The sequence below is a fragment of the Teleopsis dalmanni genome, chromosome 1, assembly GCF_002237135.1.
Source record: "Teleopsis dalmanni isolate 2A chromosome 1, ASM223713v2, whole genome shotgun sequence".
NCBI lineage: Eukaryota > Metazoa > Arthropoda > Insecta > Diptera > Diopsidae > Teleopsis > Teleopsis dalmanni.
The window spans coordinates 126,389,145-126,415,057 of NC_051846.1; the positions used below are offsets into that span (position 1 = coordinate 126,389,145).

General features: G+C 32.4%; 1 protein-coding gene across 1 annotated transcript in view; it reads left to right on the forward strand.

Moving 5' to 3' along the window:
• LOC119665985 (tyrosine-protein phosphatase corkscrew-like) overlaps positions 1–17,136 on the forward strand; it is a 97,233-nt gene extending 80,097 nt beyond the window's left edge. The window contains exons 4-5 of the mRNA XM_038075245.1: positions 10,336–10,498; positions 16,798–17,136. Coding sequence (XP_037931173.1) covers positions 10,336–10,498; positions 16,798–16,905 — 271 coding nt within the window. The 3' untranslated portion in view covers positions 16,906–17,136. The remainder of the gene's footprint in view (positions 1–10,335; positions 10,499–16,797) is intronic.
• Positions 17,137–25,913: the final 8,777 nt, after the last annotated feature.

The following is a 25,913-nucleotide window of genomic DNA, read 5'->3' on the forward strand; positions in this document are numbered from 1 at the left end:
CTTATTCTTATTCTTATTCTTATTCTTATTCTTATTCTTATTCTTATTCTTATTCTTATTCTTATTCTTATTCTTATCTTATTCTTATTCTTATTCTTATTCTTATTCTTATTCTTATTCTTATTCTTATTCTTATTCTTATTCTTATTCTTATTCTTATTCTTATTCTTATTCTTATTATTATTCTTATTCTTATTCTTATTCTTATTCTTATTCTTATTCTTATTCTTATTCTTATTCTTATTCTTATTCTTATTCTTATTCTTATTCTTATTCTAATTCTTATTCTTATTCTTATTCTTATTCTTATTCTTATTCTTATTCTTATTCTTATTCTTATTCTTATTCTTATTCTTATTCTTATTCTTATTCTTATCTTATTCTTATTCTTATTCTTATTCTTATTCTTATTCTTATTCTTATTCTTATTCTTATTCTTATTCTTATTCTTATTCTTATTCTTATTCTTATTCTTATTATTATTCTTATTCTTATTCTTATTCTTATTCTTATTCTTATTCTTATTCTTATTCTTATTCTTATTCTTATTCTTATTCTTATTCTTATTCTTATTCTTATTCTTATTCTTATTCTTATTCTTATTCTTATTCTTATTCTTATTCTTATTCTTATTCTTATTCTTATTCTTAGTATTATTATTATTCTTAGTATTATTATTATTCTTAGTATTATTATTATTCTTAGTATTATTATTATTATTCTTTTTTTCTCTTTTTGTTTTTATTTATATGTTTAATTATTAAAATATAAAGTATAATATTTTACATATTTTCATTTTTTTTTTTTCTTCATCTTCATTTTTATTTTTATTATTTTCTTCTTTATATTAATTTAATTTAATTTTACTTATATTTATATAGTTAATTTAACTTAATATCAATTAATTTTAATAGTAGTTAAATTAACGCAATGCTTATTTGGTAATAGACCCATCGAATACGTTGCCTCTGAAAACTACACAAACTGACAAAAGTTTGTCAAACATTGCACCTTCAGCAGCTTCGCTTGCATTTTCCGACTTAGCGAATCCAAAAAATAAAACGAAGTCCAAACAGGCATGGAACGCTATGTAAATATGAAACGCAAACTTAGTCCTCAAAAAAGCAATTCAAAAGGTGCTAAAATAACTAAAACTATCAAAGATAGTGCAACTACAAGCATTCTTTCTGGCAATAGATTTGGTGAATTAGCTGAAACTACAGAAGAAGCTAATCAGCATATTAACAAAAATTTTAAACCGTCTCCAATCTACCTGCGTGAACGCAGCTCAAATAACCTAGTTACAATCCTTGCAAGTCTGATTGGAAATAATACTTTTCATATTGTTCCTATAACTAGAGGCAATATACACGAAACCAAAATCCAAATCGACACTGAAAACAATTTTAGAGTCATAACCAAATATTTCGAAGACAGCAAAAAAATTACTACACATACCAACTAAAGAGTAGTAAGGGCCTTGTTGTCGTAATTAAAGGTATCGAATCAGATGTAGACCCCATTGAGATAACAGTTATAAACATTGTTAACAAAGATAAAATCCCACAACCTATGTTCAAAGTTGAACTTCACCCGGAAGCTTCTAAGCTTAAAAAAGATGAGAGCCATCCCATCTACAACCTACAGTATTTACTTCACCGCAGAATTAGCGTTGAGGAGCCCCACAAAAGAAATGGTCCGGTGCAATGCACAAACTGCCAAGAGTATGGCCATACTAAGTCATATAGCACTCTTAGTACAGTGTGCGTAGCTTGCGGCGAGCTTCACCATAGTTCCGAATGCGATAAAAAAGCATTAAAGGATACCAACTCCAAAAAATGTAGCAACTGCAGTGGAAATCACACTGCAAACTACAGAGGCTGTCCCATTTATAAAGAACTGAAGCACAGGTTAGCTCTGCAGAAAGAAGCGTTGCGTAATCCTACAAGAAGCAACACCATTAAATTAGTTAAAGTACCTCAACCTTTAACTTTTAAGCCTGTTACACGAGGTGTTTCATTTGCTAATGTCGTTAAATCTGACAAGCAATAAGCCCCTCCAGTTCAAAGTAATAGTTTGGAAATAATGATCTCCACTCTCACTCAGAGCTTAACTCAGTTCATGTCAATCATGCAAACTACTCTTAACGAGATAGTTAAAATGCAAAGCCAATTAATGCAAATTTTTGTCTAAATAATGAGTACTTTAAAAATTTGTACATGGAATGCAAACGGCTTAAGCCAACATAAACTTGAACTCACAAATTTCATGTCTCGAGAAAGTGTGGATGTAATGCTTTGCTCAGAAACACATCTAACTAACAAAAATTTCTTTTCTATTCCTGGTTATTTATTCTATAATACTAGCACAAACAAGTTAGATTGCAAAAAAGCACCGGGATATGATAATATCTCACCCATCATGATAAAAAACTTACCCCTTTTGGCCATAAATTTTATCACAAGACTTTTTAATGCCATAATTAAATTTGGCTTTTATCCAACAGAGTGGAAAACATCCATGATTATCATGATTCATAAATCAGGTAAAGACCCCACGCTTGCCTCTTCATACAGGCCAATAAGCTTACTGCCATGCCTTTCTAAAACCATGCTAAAACCGTTCCTTGACGTTCAAAACTTAATACCGTCCCACCAGTTTGGTTTTAGGAAAAAACATGGAACTATTGAGCAAGTGAATCGTATAACGAATGAAATAAGACACGCATTTGAGCTCAGAGAACATTGTTCCGCGGTATTCCTCGATGTTAAACAAGCATTTGATAAAGTATGGCATAATGGACTCATATATAAGATACGCTATTCATTACCTGCAAATGTCCACTCAGTTCTAGAATCGTATCTGCATAATAGAAGCTTTAAAGTGAAATGCAAATCATATACTTCGAATAATTTCCCAATAGAAGCTGGCGTTCCACAAGGAAGTGTTCTTGGCCCTATATTGTATGTACTTTACACATCTGATATCCCGATAAGTAGTTCAGTTATCACCACAACGTTTGCCGATGATACGGCAATTTTATGCCGAAACAGAAACGCTGTGCTAGGTTCAAACCAACTTCAATCTCACTTATATCGGGTGGAGAAATGGTTGTCAAAATGGCGAATTAAAATTAACGAACTAAAATGTAGACACGTCATTTTTACCTTAAATCGGAGTACATCTCCAACAATTTTACTAAACAACATTCCCATACCACAAGCAGATAATATAACGTACTTAGGTATCCACCTAGACAGACGACTGACTTAGCGCAAACAGATTGAAGCCAAAAAAATTCAGATGAAGCTCCAAGCCTCTAAGTTGCATTAGCTCATTAACAGCAGATCTTCCCTGTGCCTAGAGTGTAAAGTACTCTTGTATAACAGCATCATAAAACCAATATGGACTTATGGTCTCCAGCTATTTGGCAATGCTAGTGCTTCAAATATTGAAATTATACAAAGAGCTCAGTCAAAAATAATAAGAATTATCACTGGTGCCCCATGGTATATTAGGAATGAAAGTATACACCGAGATCTACAAATTCCCCTAGTTAAAGCTGAATTTGACAATATAAGAAAAAAATACAATAAAAGGCTGACAGAGCATGTTAATCCCTTGCAAGAAATCTCGCACTTCTATCCATTGCTTCCCGCCTAAAAAGAGCTGACCGTCCAGCCGTTAATTAATATTCAACAGCTTGAAGTAAAAACCGCACCTTTCTTTTTAGTAATCTGTTAAAGTTGAACCACTTTCTTAAGAAACCACCTAACATTCACTCCAATGAAATTTAACCTATTAATCTAAGTGAGGTTCGTGATATAAGGTTTACTTATTTTATTTTATTTTATACAATGTATAGTTAAAATAAAAATTTGTAACATTATGTAATTAGTTATAAGATTTTACAACTTATTGTTAGTCTCATTTTAAGAGAAGATGCAATAAATAAATATATGTTTTTAAAAAAAAAACAAAAAAGTCTCTGACTGTCCGGAACATCAATTATGTTTAATCTTTCCAGCATTAGTCTACGTCTATAATTGTCTCTTTGCTGATGATCTGTACTTCTTTAAAATTGGAGTATGGTTGATCACAGAGCAATGGCTTACTCTTTATATCGTGGAATGGCTTACTCTTTTGCCACGTAGAATGTGCGCACACTCTCCGAAGGCTCTAAGTTAGCGCAAGCTTCGAAAGATACAAAATCGATATTATGGGCATTCCGAAAACTTGATGGAGATCAACAATTGCTCTCGGGCCAATATTTCGTATACAGTGGTCATCCACGAAATCGAGTTAACGGAAACTAGATATCGACAAGTTCAAAGACCCAACTAAGAAACTAAACTTCGTCTTTCAACTTCAAGACAGACTCCCGGAGCCCTTGGGAATTTACTCCTGGGAGTTTATATCGTTCAATCGAATTCACATAGATCCAGCTTAAACCATGAATCTGTGACCAAACGTGGCAGCACATAGAAGAAAGGCGCCCAATTAAAATATTAAGGAATAACTCCTCTTCTATTTTGGCATCGGAAGGTTAGCAACTACAAAGAGATGTTGAATTCTTTCATCGATACGCGAATAGAACGGTTTTTGCCCAAATCGCTCGCGCGCAGATCACATGTCTCCTGCGAATTCTTAAAATTTTCTGGCCACGGTTAATCTCAAACACCGAACTTCTCGAAAATATACCGATAGAATTTGAAGTTGAAAGCCAGAAATGCTGGATTGGTGATGCACTCCGGAAAGACAACACCGTCATTGTGAAAATGGCCTTTGAGTGAAACCCTCAAGGTTCAAGCAGACCTGGTCGCCAACGAGTCACTTGGCTACGCTCTGTCCATGCTTAACATCGATAATTTGGTTCATGTAACGAAATCAGGCAGAAGGCTCTAGACAGACAATTATGAAAAACTTCGTCTTCGCCATATGCAGTTAGTCTGCCGCTACTTACTGCATTTGATTTGCCCCTTTATATACTGTTGCTGCTACTGCGTTCATATTCAATTTTGAGTGCTGTTGTTGCATGCAGAATTTACGTCGATTTTTATTGCTGTTGCTGCTCATCACTTACCTGTCAGTATCAATTATTACGTGGTTGTCAGTTATGTATTGCTTGCTGCATTTATTTCAGATTTGTTGCTGTAATTGCTGCATTTATTTTCTACATTACATTTTACATCACAATGGCAGAAAAACTGCTTTTTTTAGTGTTATATTATATCGAATCCACAATGAATGAAAGAAATGTACTTCCACACGCTGAACTTAAATGTCGCTTGGCGATTTTAGAAGCTTTCTTCAAACATATATTGACTTCGCAATGGAATATAGAGGCTTTAGATCCAGAGAACAATTGTCAATTAGATTTGGAGGAGCTTTACATTAATGCAAAGGTGACCATTCAGTCGCAGTTGGGAGACGATTTCCACAACACGCCAATATCTGATGGTAACATCATTATTCACCAATCAACAATGAAATTACCATCGCTACAACAACCTTTATTTAATGGAAAATATTCTGAATTCAAAAATTTTATAACGTCGTTATCGCAAATTATTGATCGAGAATTAACCGTATCTAATCCGGAAAAATTTAATTATTAGCTGACTTGTCTGCATGACCCAGCATTAGAAACTGTTAAAGCGTTTGAAGTCACAAATGAAAATTACTCTAATACATTAAATAGATTGAAGGAAAGGTACGATAAACCAAATCTCATTTTCATGGAAAACAAATCAGTTTTTTTTTATCTTCCTGGCACTTCCAAACCGGAAGGTAATAAGCTGCGAAGTCTAATCGATACTGCGTCAGCGATTTCTAGTTCATTTTTATCATTGGGTTCTGAACGTGAAATTTCACAAGCTATGTTGATTGATATTGTGAAGCAAAAGTGTGATGAAGGGACGAGAAGAAAGTAGAAAGAATCGTTAGATATCAAAAAGTTGCCAAGTTGAAACGGTTGCCGTTTTAGAGAGACATTGTCAATATCTTCAATATCTAGATAAAAAGTCTCCTTGTGTATCAGATGATAAATTCCAATAATAAATTCTCAAAAAAAAAAAATTTCATAAAGATTATGCTTTTTCTGGCACTAAATCTTCTTGTATATTTTGTTCAAGTGCCAACAACAAGCTCAATGGTTTAGCTTGATGTTGTGGTTTAGAAGTTTATCAACTGCACAACGTTTTGACACTGTAAAGCAATTCACACTTTGCATGAATTGTTTGTCGAAGAAACATCAACTTTCTAACTGTCCATCAACTAATAGATGTAAGATTTTTTCAGACCACCATCAATGCTACACTACCTTTCAACTCACACTCAGTTCATCCTACTCCTCAGTCATCAATGGTACGAACTATTTCTACTATTTCTAGAGACGCTGCGATGCATACACATTTAGATAATTCATCTACAAGTAATGTCATCTTAGCTACAGCGCTAGTTCTAATACAGGACGCGTCTGGATGCTATCAATTGTGTAGGGCTCTACTAGATTCGTGTTCACAGGTGAATTTCATCACTAATGATTTCGCTCAGAGACTTCGCATACCCTTGACCAAGCATAATATTGAAATTAACAGCATCGGAAATTCATCTACAAGGATAAAATCAAAGGTATCGACTACTATCAAATCTCGGTTCACGGCTTTTCAACTTCCATTTACATTCTGTATAACATTATATATTGCTTATAAACCAGATTCTAAAATAAGCATCTCAACTTGGAACGTATCATCAAATATTAATCTTGCTGACAAACAATTTCATACATCAACCCGTATTGATTTACTGCTTGGTACCGAAAGCTTTTTTAGTGTTCCGTCAGTGGGGCAGATCAAACTTGGATTAGGATTACCAACGTCACAGAAAACTATTTTGGGCTGAATTGTTTCGGGTCGATATCATGTTTCACAATTCGTTAGTAATTCGACTTCTCTTCTTTTATCAATTAACTTTGTAGAGGAAAAATTAGAACGTCTATGGAAGCTAGAAGAAGTCTCGATCACTTCAGATGCTTCGACTAGTGAACAACAAATTTGTGATCGTTTACTTTTAGAAACAGTATACATAACGGATGCAGGTAGAATTATAGTAAAGTTGCCATTTAAGGATAACCCTCAGTGTTTAGGCAGTTCATACGGTATAGCGTTGCGCAGATTTATTGCACAAGAAATTCGATTGTCACGGTCGCCTGAGCTCAAAACGAAATATGTATGTTGCCTTTATGGAAGAACATCAAAAACTTGGTCACATGACTTACGTAAAAGATCCAAATATTGATGAATCTCATTATTACATTCCGCATCACTGCGTATTGAAACTAGCCAGCACCTCAACGAAATTAAGAGTCGCTTTCGACGCATCATGTCGAAATTCTTCTCAAAAATCTCTCAACGATATTTTGATGAATTGTTCATCCTTTTGTTACGTTTTCGCTTATTTCCATTCGCTTTAACTGCTGACATAGTGAAGATGTATAGGTAAATTTTGATTGATCCTGAAGATAGAAAATTTCAGTACATTCTTTACAGAAGCTCACCATTTACAAATATTCGTACTTTCCAGCTTAACACAGTTACATACGGAACAGCTGCTGCACCGTACCTTGCCACTCAATGCCTATTGCAAATAGCGCATCAATTTAAGGATAGATTCAAGATTGCAACTGAGGTCTTCAAATCTTCGTTTTATGTTGATGACTTATTACATGGTGCAAATTATCTTTCTGAGTTACACCAAATACGATGCGATGTAAACCGCATCACAAAAAGAAATATTTTGTCAATCGCGTCGTCACCATTCGGCCCATTAGGACTATTAGCTCCAATAATTATATCAACTAAAATATTATTGCAAGAGTTATGGCTGCTTAAATTGGATTGGGACGTATCCAGTCCTTAAAATTTACATTCAGTATGGGAAAGGCTTTTTCACGATTTGTCATCATTAAACATCAAAAACAAAAGTAACGACAATTCAGCTCCATGGTTTTTGCGATGCGTCGATTCGCGCATATGGTTGCAGCATCTACATTAGCGTCACAGATGATTCGAACCTCATAGGTGTTTAACTATTCGTAGCCAAATCTAGAGTAGCTCCGTTAAAAAAACACTCGCTTCCAAAATTAGAACTTTATGGAGCACTGTTACTTGCAAGACTTTACAACAAAATTAAATCACTCTTCGAAAAGTTCGATACTGACGTGTATGTATGGTCTGATTCCCAAAACGTACTACATTGGCTCAAAATACATTCGGCCACACTGTCTGCCTTCGTAGGCAATATGATTTTTGAAACTCAAGAACTCACTGTAGGTTCACATTGGAGATATATCCACACAAATTGTAATCCAACTGACATTGTGTCAAGAGGCAGTACTGTTAACGATCTCGATAATTGTATTTGGTTTACAAGACCTTGCAAACAAGAACGACAACTTGGACTTTGAAGAAATCAATAAGAAAAAACGAAGAGCAGCATTTAAGGTAACTGTATCAACCAATTATGTTGTAGATGATATTGATAAATATAGCTCACATACAACTGCCGTTCGGGTACTGGCTTGGTTGTTTCGTTGGTATAAGCGTTATAAGAAGAAGTTCAGCCGCCGTGTTTATATAGAAGTCCTTACTCATGAAGAATTAGATCACGCCTTCCGATGCATCATTTAAACAAGCTCAGTACTTTGCTGAAGATATTTATTTATTAAATAGAGGATCTTTAACACAAGGTTCATTCAAATACTTAAATCCATTTATTGAAGATACCGGTGGTTTTAAGCTAATTAAAGTTGGTGGACGATTAGAATTGGTCGATCTTGCAAAGGAACGTAAACATCCTATCCTGCAGCCTAGCAAATCTGAATTCGACATGCTTTATGTTCATTATCTACATCGAAAAAATTATCATGCTGGACCTAAGGCGTTAGTGGCACTCATTTGTTTAGAGTTCTGGATTGTGAACACCAGAAATGTTGCTCGAAGAGTTGTCAGACAAAATGTTCACTGCATTAATTATAAGCGAAAGCCAAAGTTGTTGCAACAGATGATGAGTAAATTAAATGTAGAACGTCTCACGCCTTCACGGCCATATGCTTGCTGTGGTATCGATTTTTGTGGACCATTCAACACGTATTTACGTATAAGAGAGAAGCCTCCATACAAAACTTATATCGTCTCTTTTATTTGTATGGCAACAAAAGCGGTACACATCAAAGTTGTTTCAAGCTTGTCAACAGACGTGTTCATTGCAGCATTAAAAAGAATGATTGGAAAGAGAGGTTGACCAACTGACTTATTCTGCGATAACACAACCAATTTCGTTGGGGCTTCAAATCAATTGTCAGAACTTAATTCATTTTTGTTTAATAAAATAAACCAGTTGTCTATAACTCAGTACTGCGCGTCTGAATTTATTAATTTTCACTTTATTCCGCCCAGGTGCCCTCATTTTGGCGGTCTTTGGGAGGCTGCAGTTAAATTTGTAAAAGGTCACTTATATATAATGCTTTCCAAAGGCGTTACCGGAGCGGACTGCATCTGCTAAAATTAACCTGCTCGACAAGTGGTAGAGAATTTCATCCAATTTTTTTAGAGAAAATAAAATGAAATAAAGTGAATTTAAAAGCAAATGAAGCAATTTATCTGAAAAAAATTTTTGTTGATTAAAAATCGCATCATTAACAGGATAAAAATAGTGCTAAAGTTCAATTTGCTTTTGTTCGTCACTGTATACGCAAAACACGTAATAAAATTTAAAGTTAATATTTCTAAAATGAATAATAATTCTTTGAAATTATTGGTAAGAATAACGTTTTTTACAAGATTGTAAATAAAATATGAATTTTCATGCTTTTTAACAGTAAAATAATAAATAGAAAAAGTTACGGTATTTGTTACGAACAATGACGACACAAAATACGAATAATTATCGCAATCATTCGTTGATAGTTAACTGGAAACTTCGTAGGTATTTCCAAAAGTCGTTCACAATAGACGAATTTTTAGTATTGGCAACCATGCAATTTGAGCTCCTTTCTAGTTAAGCGACTTCAAAATGGTTGGACTAAATAAGCTAGCATTGTTGTGTTTTCATATGTTATTTTTAAAATAAGCAGTTGTTCTTACAAAAGAAAAGGTCTATTGTAATCTCTTGGGTTAGATTGATATTTTTCATATTAGGATACGAAATATGAATTCTTAATGAGTTTAAATCAACAGATTTAAGTCAAAATAATTTATATGATGACAATATTTGTGGTTCTTATAATGTAAAATTATAAAGCTAAAATTTAAAAACAATTAAAATTTTTTTTAGATGGTTTCATGGGAATCTTTCGGGAAAAGAGGCTGAAAAATTGATATTGGAACGTGGAAAGAATGGTTCTTTTCTTGTGCGTGAATCTCAAAGTAAGCCCGGTGATTTTGTGCTTTCGGTTCGTGCTGATGATAAAGTGACTCATGTCATGATACGATGGCAGGTGGGTTTTATTTTTACTAACATAAATTAAATTGAATTTGTAATGCAATATAATGTTAAGCATTTGTAATAACTTCGTTACGTTATTTATAAACTTTAAAAAAATAATCAAATACTAACCATGGAATTTTTAATTTGCATTTAACTTAGATAATCGATCTCCTGGATCTTGTTATTACAAATTAAAGTTTTTATTTATCTATAACAATCACATTTCTTATAAGGACAACAATAGATTCATTTTGTATCTATGTTAACAATTATGTAAACAATTAAAAAAAAATATAGATTTTATAGACTAGGACTAGCTATTGATATATACTTTACAAATTGAGAAGTCACTTACATTATTTAATTATAATTACATATCCATAAAAAATATTCATGCAAATTCATTTTAGATATTATTAAACAAAACGAAAACTAATCACCCTTCAAAGAATGGAAACTCCGTCAACTTCGATCCTAACTAAGTGGAAATTAATTTTTTATAACATTTATGTCTTAAGTAATAAGTGCAATTACACCACACTTATGCCGCTTTTACGTTCTTTCAGGGCTGCTGAACATATGATAATTAAAAAAAAATTCAAACAAATTTGCGGTTAAATTTTATAAAAAAATTTTTAATATAAATATACTTGAAGGCACTAAGATATCGTGAATAAATTCGTTTATATAATTTTAAAACTTCTGACACCATTAGTTACTGGTAAATGAGCAGTATTTATCATTGTCTTTTTTTTTTCTTGCAATTGTCTTATGACTTTTTGCTTATATTATATTTTGTTTTGTATTTATTCATATATTGAATTTTTTTAATGAACACAGAAATTAAAAATTCCTTAATAAATAATTAGCTTCATCACAATTACTAACTTAACAGTTTTTTTCCCAAATTTTATTAAAAAATTTCTGATTTAAAATATTTAAATTTAACCATTAACATTCTCAAGAGCTGTAAATAATTAACAGCTGACTGAGGTTTTCCATTTTCATCCAAAAGTCATTCACAATAGATCATTTTTAAGATTTGGTACCATTTTAGTACGAAGTTCAGGAAAGTGGGTTTAGCACATTTTGTTTTTGCTTTGCATGTTAATTTATAAGCACCACATGTTTTATTAGAGCATATATGTTAAAAAAAAACACCTACTATTTTTGTTTTTTAAAACTTATTCATTTATTTATTGTATCTGTTGAATCGACGAACAGTCAATTTTTTGCTATTGCTTCGAAATGGCTTGTTAATGAATAATAAAAACCAACTTTATTTTATCTTCAATATTGATGCTTTCACGAAATCGACCAAATTAGTACTCTTTACTGAAAAAATATATAATTATACATAGAATACTAACAGAAATTGGATTTAACATGCCACCCTTATTGAAACCTTGCGTTTTAATTGACAGGAAGTAGTGCCATCTTTGAAATTGCTCGTTTTAAAATAGTGGATGGAGTTTTAACTACTCGGACATGCCCATTAGCGCCGGGAAACACTGTTATAATGCGGCCAACTACCCATTTCATTGGTGAAAGATTCTCTTCTTGTAGCATGACCATGTCACCAATTTATATATTACGTTTAGGTATCTTCCAGAGATACCGATTTTGTAAGTCTACCAGATATTCTCCTGACTACCGTCGCCAAAAGTGGGGTTTAACAGCAGTGAGCCTCTGCCAATACTACAGATATACAGATATACAGAGATACAGATATCTCTGATAATCACAATATCACCAGGAGTAATGAATGCCAGATCATTCGGATTTGATGATGGCGAAGTTAACGGGCGGGAGTTCATAACTGTCTCTATCTCAACTAAAGCAGTCGTGAGTTCTTCAAAAGTAAGTTTAACATTCGAAAATGTGCGACACAAATGAGCTTTCGCCATGGAGCGCTAGGCGAAATAAATGAAAAGTCAATGTTGCGTAGTACACCGTACGACGATATTGCATTTCCGGTTCGACTGCTGATGAAAATGATTACTGAACTCCTTTAATTTTTTGTTAGCGCCTACAAAATTTGTGATATAGTCGCAAACTATTCGAGTAGGCATCCCACGTCGGCTGACAAATCGCTTAACGCAGCTATAAAAGCGTTGGTGGACATATCGGACACCGCTTCTAAATGTACAGCCTTGGATGTGAAATATATAAAGACTGCGATGTATGCTTTATAGGGTGATTTTCCACGCACTCTCGTATATGTTGGTATAGGTCCAGCAAAACCAACACCAGTAATATCTATAGGTAAGTTAATGTTGACACGTTCATTTGGTAAATTGCCCATGATTTGTGACAATAACTTTGGACGATAGCAGGTACAGAGAATGCATTGATTACTTGTGTTGCCGGTGATCGACACCCGATAATTCAACATATTTGGTGAATCAATGCTCGATGTTCAATCAATGTTTTTGTAAATTAATGTATGTTTTTGAAAGAAGAACAATTGTAACAAAATAATTGTAACATTGTGATTTAAAATAAAACAATTGTAACAAAAATTCTTCAAGAAGTTTACAAATTGTTTGTATAAAACAATTTTTCGTGGAACAAACCCATTCGAACGGTGGGTAAAATTAAAGAGGCGGATAAGTGCAAACGACGCGCTATATTCCAATTTATACATAAATAAGAATTTTCTAATGTCATCTTTTTTCACATTGGCGATCCTGCCAGGAGACTGATTAAATTTTTTTGGTGTTTTGCGTTTAAACGTGTACAAAGTGTTCACAGAACTGTTACATATTTACGTGAACAATCTCACTTGCTGTAATAATGTGTCAACCAACTTTACCATCTTTATCATTCACCCCAAAACGGTAAACGTGGGCGTTCTAGTCCTGTAAATGCACAGCGAAAAAATAAACAAAAAAAGCTTGACAGCTACTGGCTTGCAACATCTAACCGTTTTGAGGTTCTAGACAACCCTGACGCTGATAATCAGGAAGAAACATCAGAACATGCGGAATTAATTAAAGAAAGTAAAATTCCTAAACCACCACCAATATTTGTAGTGGGTGTTGGTAAAATTCAACCATTCCGGGCACTGCTAAATGATGTGGCTCCAAATGAGTTTGTACTCAAAATTTTAGGTAATAATGAAGTCAAAATACAGCCCAACACAGCGGATATCTACTCAAAAGTTACCAAAGCTCTTACAAACTAAAGCAAGGTAGAAGCTTTAATGTAGTGTTGAGGGGCCTACATCCATCAATACCTACTGATGAAATCAAACAAGATTTAATTAATTTAGGCCATGAAGTAGTCAATATCAGTAACATTCGACATCGTGTTACAAAAAAACCACTTCCTTTGTTTTTCGTTGGACTAAAGCCCTCAGACAAGGTGAAAACAATTTACAACTGTACTGACTTGCTGCACACAAAAATTTCCATCGAAGCGCCTGAAAAGAAGCGTGAATTGCCGCAATGCACTCGGTGCCAACGATATGGTCATACAAAACATTTTTGTAATCGTATGCCACGCTGTGTTAAATGCCCTGAAAACCACTTATCCTCAGATTGTCCTCGCAAATCCCCCGGTAATGATGTATGGTGTGTTCTTTGTGAAGGTAATCATCCGGCTAACTATAAAGGGTGCACAGTCTACAAACAACTCCAGGAAAAAGCGCTTCCAGCCCTACGTTGAAAAACAACAACTGATACAGAAAGGCAACAGAATACCAAATCGAATGTAACAAGCCAAACGTATGCAAATGTTGTTAAATCTAACAATATAAACACGTAAACTCAGCTCAGCAAAACGATTTTCCTGAGCTTAAATCAATGCTCAAAACGGTTATGGAACAAATGAGCTCTATGCTCAACCTCCTAACCGCATTTGTCGCTAATACATCCAAATAATGAGTAGTCTAAATATAGCTTTTTGGAACGCTAACGGGCTGACTCAACACATTTGCGAAATTAAGACTTTTCTTCTTGACAAAAACATTGATGTTATGCTTATTAGTGAAACTCACTTTACATCAAGAAGTTATCTGAGGCTTCCATATTACACAATGTACAACGCAAACCATCCTTCTGGTCACGCCCGTGGTGGCGCAGCAATAATCATAAAAAATAATATTGACCACTCATTTCTCACCAATCACAATGAAGACTATCTGCAATCAACAGCCATATCAGTACGAGATATATATGGTGAAATAACTATTGCCTCTATATACTGTCCACCTAATCAACCAATTAAAAGTCATCAATTCGCAAATTATTTCAAAACGCTCGGGCCCAATTTCGTAGCAGCAGGTGACTTTAACGCCAAGCATACTCATTGGGGCTCAAGATTAATAACACCCCGAGGACGCGAGCTATTAAAAACGATACAAGAAAGCAACCTATTTCACCTATCTACTGGCGAACCCACTTACTGGCCGACAGATCTAAACAAAACACCAGATGTCATTGACTTTTGGATTTGTTCATTGGGGCTCAAAATTAATAACACCCAGAGGACGCGAGCTATTAAAAACGATACAAGAAGCAACCTATTTCACCTATCTACTGGCGAACCCACTTACTGGCCGACAGATCTAAATAAAACACCACATGTCATTGACTTTTGCATTTGTAAGGGCGTACCCATAAATAATCTAACCTTGCGGTCGTCGTTAGATCTTTCGTCTGGCCACTCTCCTCTTCTGTTAGAAATTCATTCGAATATCGTCCTAAAACCTCCAGAACTAAGACTTCACAATTGGGTCATAAAAAACAAAATTAAAACCAGAAAAGCTCCAGGATAAGACCTGATAACCGGAAAGGTGCTACATGAGCTACCAGATGTGGGTTTTAAATTCATAAACCAATTGTTCAATGCAATTTGCACCTGTGAACACTACCCAGCTCAATAGAAAGTCGCTCAAATTATATTAATTCCAAAGCCCGGTAAGCCCGTCGAACTTAAAACACCTTACAGACCGATCAGCTTACTTCCTGTGTTGTCAAAAGTATTTGAGAAAGTATTCCTAAAACGTCTAAAGCCAATTATCGAAAACAGATATCTGATTCCCAACCACCAATTCGGGTTTCGCGAACATCACTCTACTATTGAACAAGTAAATAGAGTATACAACTTTGCAAGACTTGTATTGGAAAATAAAGAATACTGCACAGCAGCCTTTATCGATATAACACAAGCATTCGATAAAGTATGGCACACTGGACAAATTAAAGTTACAACTCCCGCATAGCTACTTCTCCGTCTTAAAATCATATATACTAGATCGGCACTTTATGGTTAAAATGAATAGCTGTCACACTGAACTTTTTCAAATAGAGGATGGAGTTCCCCAAGGAAGTGTATTGGGTCCTACTCTATATACTCTGTTCACAGCAGATCTCCCACTCAGCGCTAAAACATACACTGCAACATTTGCGGATGATACTCTAGTGATGGCGAAACGCGCAGATCCTGTAGTAGCTTCACAACTTTTGCAAAGTAATCTGAACGATGTCAACGCATGGCTAGACATTTGGCACATTGAAGCTAACGATAACAAATCAGTTCAAATACTTTTACACTCCGCCACGGTACCTGCCCTTCCGTATAGACTGAATGGCCATGAATTGCCGCAAGCTGAAAACGCCAAATATTTAGGTGTACATTTTGATCGTCGTCTAAATTGGCGTCACCACATCTTTACAAAACGGAAGCAGTTAGGACTAAAGTTACGCTCACTTTACTGGCTACTTAATCCCAAATCCAAATGATCGCTACAAAATAAAATACTTTTATACAAGGTCGTCTTAAAGCCAATCTGGACGTACGGTATACCCATCTGGGGTATAGCAGCGAAGTCAAATCTAGATATGATTCAGAGGTTTCAATCAAAAATACTACGTATCTGCGCCGACGCCCCATGGTTTATCCCGAATAACGTCCTACATCATGATCTTGGCATTTTTACAGTGTACGAGTCAATACAGCAGATAAGCAGCAACTATCACTCACGACTGGTAGTTCATCCTAACCCCCTTGCCGCAGGTCTAACGAGGGATACTTTTAACATTCGTAGAATAATACGCTTCGCAACTTCTGATTTGCCGAGTAGATTCTAGAAATTGTAATTCTTCGGTAGGCGGTGATTACCACTGGGTAGTCTCGTACATGCCAATCATATATTGTTATTGCCATAAGTAGTACTTATTATTCATGAATAGAATAGATTGTATTTAATAAAATGAAGTTTAAAAAAAAAATCTTTATCATCAAATGCCGATAATCAAGGTAATGCTTCGAATAATAATGTTTCTACTCCTGCTCCATTTTTAGAAGAGCTTAGACAGCAATGTGCGTCATCGAAGGGGAGCTTCACACGAACTAAGAACATTATTGATGCGTCAACTAACTTGTCTCCTACTGAACTTGAGTGCAGACTAGGTATGGTTGAATCATATTATAAACAAGCCGTGTATTATCAAGGTCAAATTGGCAATTACATTCGACTAAATGCACAAACAGTTCCTGACCGCTATCCCATTCCACACATGCAAGATTTCACGCATTCTCGAAATGGAAAACGAATTTTTACAACATTAGATTTGTGGCTGTTGTTGATATGTAATCATAGTAAACTCAGTTACAATTTGAATGATATTGACAACATCAAAATTGTAAAATTATACAGAAAAATATTTTCTTCTTATAAGTTTCAACTTTCTGTCTGAACTAAAATTAACGGAATATAATAAATATTTTTCAAATTTAAATATAGTTTATGAATTTTCATTTTGATTAAAATACAAAATCAGCGCTATAGATTTAAAAAAGGCATACTTTAATATACCGGTTGCTGAAGAGGATAGTGAAAAAACAGCAATAATTACTGAAGAATTTCAATAGTTTTTATTCAGAAAGTTCACTTGTTATATATGCCACTTGCGCACTTCAGCGAACCGAACTGTCTATTCTGACGAGTAAAAAACGAAGAAGGTAAGAAATGAGCAAAAGTGCATTGTTCACCGCATTTCAAAAAAGACAAAAGGAAGAGTTGCCAAGTAATTAATTAAAGATGAGCTTTTATCGGTTAAAGTGCGCAAGTGGTGAATAGAGATTAATATTTTTAACATGAATTCAAGATTTCAATAAATAAGGATTTTAAGCAATAATGTTTTATATAATAAATGATTAAAACGACAATATTATAAATAATAATATAAATAATGATATTTATATCAGTGAACGAAAACAAACACTAAAGTACAAAATATAGTATACTGTTTGTCATCTTTGTTAAAAAACATTAAACGAACAGTACATTAAAAAAAGTCCGAATCAATTCAACAATTTTTAGAGATTGTGTACTTTTCACGAACGTAGTGCTCATTATAACGATCTTTTCACAAAGGTAGTGCTCATTTTAGTTATCTTTTGCCGAAGGTAGTGGTCTTTTTAGTGATTATTTTCCTAAGGTAGTGGTTTTTTTAGCGTTTGCCAAACTAAACGATTTGAAAATGTTTTTAATGTGCATTGTTGTTGCTTCGTTTGCATAAAAAAAGAAAAAATTTTGTTTGCATTTGTACTGCATGTATTTTGTTTGTGTTTTTAAATAAAGATATTGCGTATGCAAATATAATATTTTATTGCGGTTGGATGATTTGTATTATATTTATAATGCCAATAAAAGGAAAAAAAACAAAATTTTCGGGTTTAACTTTGCCATATGTTATATTGATGATATTTGCATCGCATCCGATAACATAGACGAGCACATACAACATGTGCGCAGCTTGCAACAACGACTCCAGGAACATGGTCTGAAAATAAACATTACGAAATGTGTGTTCGCACAGGAAAAAGTAACATTCCTTCGTCATCTCATTAATCCTAAAGGCAAGAAAATTGAAACGATTGCAAAATTTTCCAAAACCAAGGGTAGTGCATGAGCTACGGCGATTCATTTCAATTACCAATTTTTATCGCCGTTTTATTCCAAAAGCGGTAGAGCTCCAGGGACGGTTTCAGGACTTAATTATAGGTAACAAAAAACAGGACAGAACTGTTATTGAATGGAACGCGGATGCAGATAACGCATTTGCGGAATACAAAGAAGCCTTTGGACTAGGAATTTTTTTTTGACTAGAGGAATCGTGCTTTTATTGTTGTCCGCGTTTTTTATGGTGAAATTCAGAAACTTACTGAGAAAAAATTGCTGAAGTTGTTATAAACTTGATGAAATTGATAATACTCACCGGGAATGATGAATTTTTGCACCGGGCGTGTTAAATTTTATTAAAATAATTTATTTGGCTGCTAGCCAAATAAATTATTTACTTTGCAAAATAATTTGATTTAATTTTTTTTTGTACACATACTTAAAACAGCTGATACAGACAGCAATTAAAGCATTGAAGCTTCAAATAAAAGTAAAAACAAGTGTTGTGAAATGTACATTATTTTTTTCACAAAAAGCATTTAATAAGTGTAATTGTGTAATAGAATAAATCGAAGCTAGTGTCAAGTTAGCAACGTTGCTGGAAAACACAGAGCTGAATTTTCCAAAAATGTTTAAAAAATTATATTTTCGTTAATATAAGGAATTAAAGTTTAATTATTAAAAAAAATTATTTTTAAAAAAATATAGAAAAGGTACAATATTGCACGCAAAAACATCTAATATAGAAGTAATGAAGCTATCAATAGCAAAAAAAAACATAAAAATCGAGTAGACCAATTTTGAGAAATTTGATGTCAAAGTTATATTTCTAAATTCGTCAAATTTCAAGCTTTTTAAAAATGTAAAACACAAAAGTATAAAAAAAATGCTCACGAAACCAAGTAAATAAGAATCATTTCAATATCTTAACTAAAATATATAAATATTATTAAAATAAGTACACATTTTGCACATGTTCCGATATAACTGCATTTTATTTAAATTTCGAAGGAGGTACAGCCAGCACGCTTAAAGTTCCTAAAACTAGATTGATCACTCTTTCAAACGACTCTAATTTCACAAAAATCGAGTAGAACATTTTTTAGTTATATATATTTAAAGAAGTGGTTTTTATGCGAAAAAAATGTATGTTAACTAACACCATTCTAATAACATATTACGGTGAAAAGCTGTACAATGCTAAAAACTCATCATCACTGTAAAGTTTAAAAATAACTCTGTTAAAGGTATTTAGAGGCGGTTATACTCTGTGTAATAATGTAGTTGTTATATACTCACTGTCACTTATATTAATTAACAGAGAAAGTCAATAATGTTTTGTTTAGATCTTTATTAATTCTGGTTTTACATTTTAGTTCTTTAGCTGTATCTTTTGTATACACTATATCAAACACTACACAAAAACTGACTGATAACTTACGTTCTAGTACAGAGAAAAGTTCGGTACCTCTTATATACTAAGAATGCATATATACAATACTTTGCGTTCTGCTTATTTACTTATTTACTATTGGTTATACTAATTTAATACTTATAATTATCTATGTCATAAAATTTTCATATATTTATGTCATTGGTCGTTTCGCTCACTATTGTATTCTTTACAGTGGCACACATCTGGTTACCAACTGTATTGAGGGCAACTCATATTGCATGCACAATTGCTTACAATAGCTGCGTTTCAGCAAACATGATCCGCTCAATTTTACATGCAAAACAAAAACAATGGGGTGAACCAGCAATTGATCTGGTTCACTTTCTGGTTCAATGTGGAATGTATTATATGTAAAAGATAAAAGTGGAACGTATTTTAATGCAAATGAGGTTGGCAATGCGAAAATTATAAACAAATCTACATTTATATTTATTTATTATTGGTTTTATTTATTTATTATTTATTTTATGTACTTATTTATTTAATATGTCATTATTATTTATTTCTTTGTTTGAAGTAATGGTTTAATTATTACTATTACTATAAATTGTTTTCGTTCACTGATATTTATATCAGTGAACGAAAACAAACACTAAAGTACAAAATATAGTATACTGTTTGTCATCTTTGTTAAAAAACATTAAACGAACAGTACATTAAAAAAAGTCCGAATCAATTCAACAATTTTTAGAGATTGTGTACTTTTCACGAACGTAGTGCTCATTATAACGATCTTTTCACAAAGGTAGTGCTCATTTTAGTTATCTTTTGCCGAAGGTAGTGGTCTTTTTAGTGATTATTTTCCTAAGGTAGTGGTTTTTTTAGCGTTTGCCAAACTAAACGATTTGAAAATGTTTTTAATGTGCATTGTTGTTGCTTCGTTTGCATAAAAAAAGAAAAAATTTTGTTTGCATTTGTACTGCATGTATTTTGTTTGTGTTTTTAAATAAAGATATTGCGTATGCAAATATAATATTTTATTGCGGTTGGATGATTTGTATTATATTTATAATGCCAATAAAAGGAAAAAAAACAAAATTTTCGGGTTTAACTTTGCCATATGTTATATTGATGATATTTGCATCGCATCCGATAACATAGACGAGAACATACAACATGTGCGCAGCTTGCAACAACGACTCCAGGAACATGGTCTGAAAATAAACATTACGAAATGTGTGTTCGCACAGGAAAAAGTAACATTCCTTCGTCATCTCATTAATCCTAAAGGCAAGAAAATTGAAACGATTGCAAAATTTTCCAAAACCAAGGGTAGTGCATGAGCTACGGCGATTCATTTCAATTACCAATTTTTATCGCCGTTTTATTCCAAAAGCGGTAGAGCTCCAGGGACGGTTTCAGGACTTAATTATAGGTAACAAAAAACAGGACAGAACTGTTATTGAATGGAACGCGGATGCAGATAACGCATTTGCGGAATACAAAGAAGCCTTTGGACTAGGAATTTTTTTTTGACTAGAGGAATCGTGCTTTTATTGTTGTCCGCGTTTTTTATGGTGAAATTCAGAAACTTACTGAGAAAAAATTGCTGAAGTTGTTATAAACTTGATGAAATTGATAATACTCACCGGGAATGATGAATTTTTGCACCGGGCGTGTTAAATTATTTACTTTGCAAAATAATTTGATTTAATTTTTTTTTGTACACATACTTAAAACAGCTGATACAGACAGCAATTAAAGCATTGAAGCTTCAAATAAAAGTAAAAACAAGTGTTGTGAAATGTACATTATTTTTTTCACAAAAAGCATTTAATAAGTGTAATTGTGTAATAGAATAAATCGAAGCTAGTGTCAAGTTAGCAACGTTGCTGGAAAACGCAGAGCTGAATTTTCCAAAAATGTTTAAAAAATTATATTTTCGTTAATATAAGGAATTAAAGTTTAATTATTAAAAAAAATTATTTTTAAAAAAATATAGAAAAGGTACAATATTGCACGCAAAAACATCTAATATAGAAGTAATGAAGCTATCAATAGCAAAAAAAAACATAAAAATCGAGTAGACCAATTTTGAGAAATTTGATGTCAAAGTTATATTTCTAAATTCGTCAAATTTCAAGCTTTTTAAAAATGTAAAACACAAAAGTATAAAAAAAATGCTCACGAAACCAAGTAAATAAGAATCATTTCAATATCTTAACTAAAATATATAAATATTATTAAAATAAGTACACATTTTGCACATGTTCCGATATAACTGCATTTTATTTAAATTTCGAAGGAGGTACAGCCAGCACGCTTAAAGTTCCTAAAACTAGATTGATCACTCTTTCAAACGACTCTAATTTCACAAAAATCGAGTAGAACATTTTTTAGTTATATATATTTAAAGAAGTGGTTTTTATGCGAAAAAAATGTATGTTAACTAACACCATTCTAATAACATATTACGGTGAAAAGCTGTACAATGCTAAAAACTCATCATCACTGTAAAGTTTAAAAATAACTCTGTTAAAGGTATTTAGAGGCGGTTATACTCTGTGTAATAATGTAGTTGTTATATACTCACTGTCACTTATATTAATTAATAGAGAAAGTCAATAATGTTTTGTTTAGATCTTTATTAATTCTGGTTTTACATTTTAGTTCTTTAGCTGTATCTTTTGTATACACTATATCAAACACTACACAAAAACTGACTGATAACTTACGTTCTAGTACAGAGAAAAGTTCGGTACCTCTTATATACTAAGAATGCATATATACAATACTTTGCGTTCTGCTTATTTACTTATTTACTATTGGTTATACTAATTTAATACTTATAATTATCTATGTCATAAAATTTTCATATATTTATGTCATTGGTCGTTTCGCTCACTATTGTATTCTTTACAGTGGCACACATCTGGTTACCAACTGTATTGAGGGCAACTCATATTGCATGCACAATTGCTTACAATAGCTGCGTTTCAGCAAACATGATCCGCTCAATTTTACATGCAAAACAAAAACAATGGGGTGAACCAGCAATTGATCTGGTTCACTTTCTGGTTCAATGTGGAATGTATTATATGTAAAAGATAAAAGTGGAACGTATTTTAATGCAAATGAGGTTGGCAATGCGAAAATTATAAACAAATCTACATTTATATTTATTTATTATTGGTTTTATTTATTTATTATTTATTTTATGTACTTATTTATTTAATATGTCATTATTATTTATTTCTTTGTTTGAAGTAATGGTTTAATTATTACTATTACTATAAATTGTTTTCGTTCACTGATATTTATATCAGTGAACGAAAACAAACACTAAAGTACAAAATATAGTATACTGTTTGTCATCTTTGTTAAAAAACATTAAACGAACAGTACATTAAAAAAAGTCCGAATCAATTCAACAATTTTTAGAGATTGTGTACTTTTCACGAACGTAGTGCTCATTATAACGATCTTTTCACAAAGGTAGTGCTCATTTTAGTTATCTTTTGCCGAAGGTAGTGGTCTTTTTAGTGATCATTTTCCTAAGGTAGTGGTTTTTTTAGCGTTTGCCAAACTAAACGATTTGAAAATGTTTTTAATGTGCATTGTTGTTGCTTCGTTTGCATAAAAAAAGAAAAAATTTTGTTTGCATTTGTACTGCATGTATTTTGTTTGTGTTTTTAAATAAAGATATTGCGTATGCAAATATAATATTTTATTGCGGTTGGATGATTTGTATTATATTTATAATGCCAATAAAAGGAAAAAAAACAAAATTTTCGGGTTTAACTTTGCCATATGTTATATTGATGATATTTGCATCGCATCCGATAACATAGACGAGAACATACAACATGTGCGCAGCTTGCAACAACGACTCCAGGAACATGGTCTGAAAATAAACATTACGAAATGTGTGTTCGCACAGGAAAAAGTAACATTCCTTCGTCATCTCATTAATCCTAAAGGCAAGAAAATTGAAACGATTGCAAAATTTTCCAAAACCAAGGGTAGTGCATGAGCTACGGCGATTCATTTCAATTACCAATTTTTATCGCCGTTTTATTCCAAAAGCGGTAGAGCTCCAGGGACGGTTTCAGGACTTAATTATAGGTAACAAAAAACAGGACAGAACTGTTATTGAATGGAACGCGGATGCAGATAACGCATTTGCGGAATACAAAGAAGCCTTTGGACTAGGAATTTTTTTTTGACTAGAGGAATCGTGCTTTTATTGTTGTCCGCGTTTTTTATGGTGAAATTCAGAAACTTACTGAGAAAAAATTGCTGAAGTTGTTATAAACTTGATGAAATTGATAATACTCACCGGGAATGATGAATTTTTGCACCGGGCGTGTTAAATTATTTACTTTGCAAAATAATTTGATTTAATTTTTTTTTGTACACATACTTAAAACAGCTGATACAGACAGCAATTAAAGCATTGAAGCTTCAAATAAAAGTAAAAACAAGTGTTGTGAAATGTACATTATTTTTTTCACAAAAAGCATTTAATAAGTGTAATTGTGTAATAGAATAAATCGAAGCTAGTGTCAAGTTAGCAACGTTGCTGGAAAACGCAGAGCTGAATTTTCCAAAAATGTTTAAAAAATTATATTTTCGTTAATATAAGGAATTAAAGTTTAATTATTAAAAAAAATTATTTTTAAAAAAATATAGAAAAGGTACAATATTGCACGCAAAAACATCTAATATAGAAGTAATGAAGCTATCAATAGCAAAAAAAAACATAAAAATCGAGTAGACCAATTTTGAGAAATTTGATGTCAAAGTTATATTTCTAAATTCGTCAAATTTCAAGCTTTTTAAAAATGTAAAACACAAAAGTATAAAAAAAATGCTCACGAAACCAAGTAAATAAGAATCATTTCAATATCTTAACTAAAATATATAAATATTATTAAAATAAGTACACATTTTGCACATGTTCCGATATAACTGCATTTTATTTAAATTTCGAAGGAGGTACAGCCAGCACGCTTAAAGTTCCTAAAACTAGATTGATCACTCTTTCAAACGACTCTAATTTCACAAAAATCGAGTAGAACATTTTTTAGTTATATATATTTAAAGAAGTGGTTTTTATGCGAAAAAAATGTATGTTAACTAACACCATTCTAATAACATATTACGGTGAAAAGCTGTACAATGCTAAAAACTCATCATCACTGTAAAGTTTAAAAATAACTCTGTTAAAGGTATTTAGAGGCGGTTATACTCTGTGTAATAATGTAGTTGTTATATACTCACTGTCACTTATATTAATTAATAGAGAAAGTCAATAATGTTTTGTTTAGATCTTTATTAATTCTGGTTTTACATTTTAGTTCTTTAGCTGTATCTTTTGTATACACTATATCAAACACTACACAAAAACTGACTGATAACTTACGTTCTAGTACAGAGAAAAGTTCGGTACCTCTTATATACTAAGAATGCATATATACAATACTTTGCGTTCTGCTTATTTACTTATTTACTATTGGTTATACTAATTTAATACTTATAATTATCTATGTCATAAAATTTTCATATATTTATGTCATTGGTCGTTTCGCTCACTATTGTATTCTTTACAGTGGCACACATCTGGTTACCAACTGTATTGAGGGCAACTCATATTGCATGCACAATTGCTTACAATAGCTGCGTTTCAGCAAACATGATCCGCTCAATTTTACATGCAAAACAAAAACAATGGGGTGAACCAGCAATTGATCTGGTTCACTTTCTGGTTCAATGTGGAATGTATTATATGTAAAAGATAAAAGTGGAACGTATTTTAATGCAAATGAGGTTGGCAATGCGAAAATTATAAACAAATCTACATTTATATTTATTTATTATTGGTTTTATTTATTTATTATTTATTTTATGTACTTATTTATTTAATATGTCATTATTATTTATTTCTTTGTTTGAAGTAATGGTTTAATTATTACTATTACTATAAATTAAAATTATTAAAATTAATTAAAATTTTTACTTTAATTATTTACGTTTTATTATTATTAAAAAAGTGTTCTTTGATAATTTATGAAAATCAATTAATTTGAAATGAATATATAAACATTAAGTTGAATA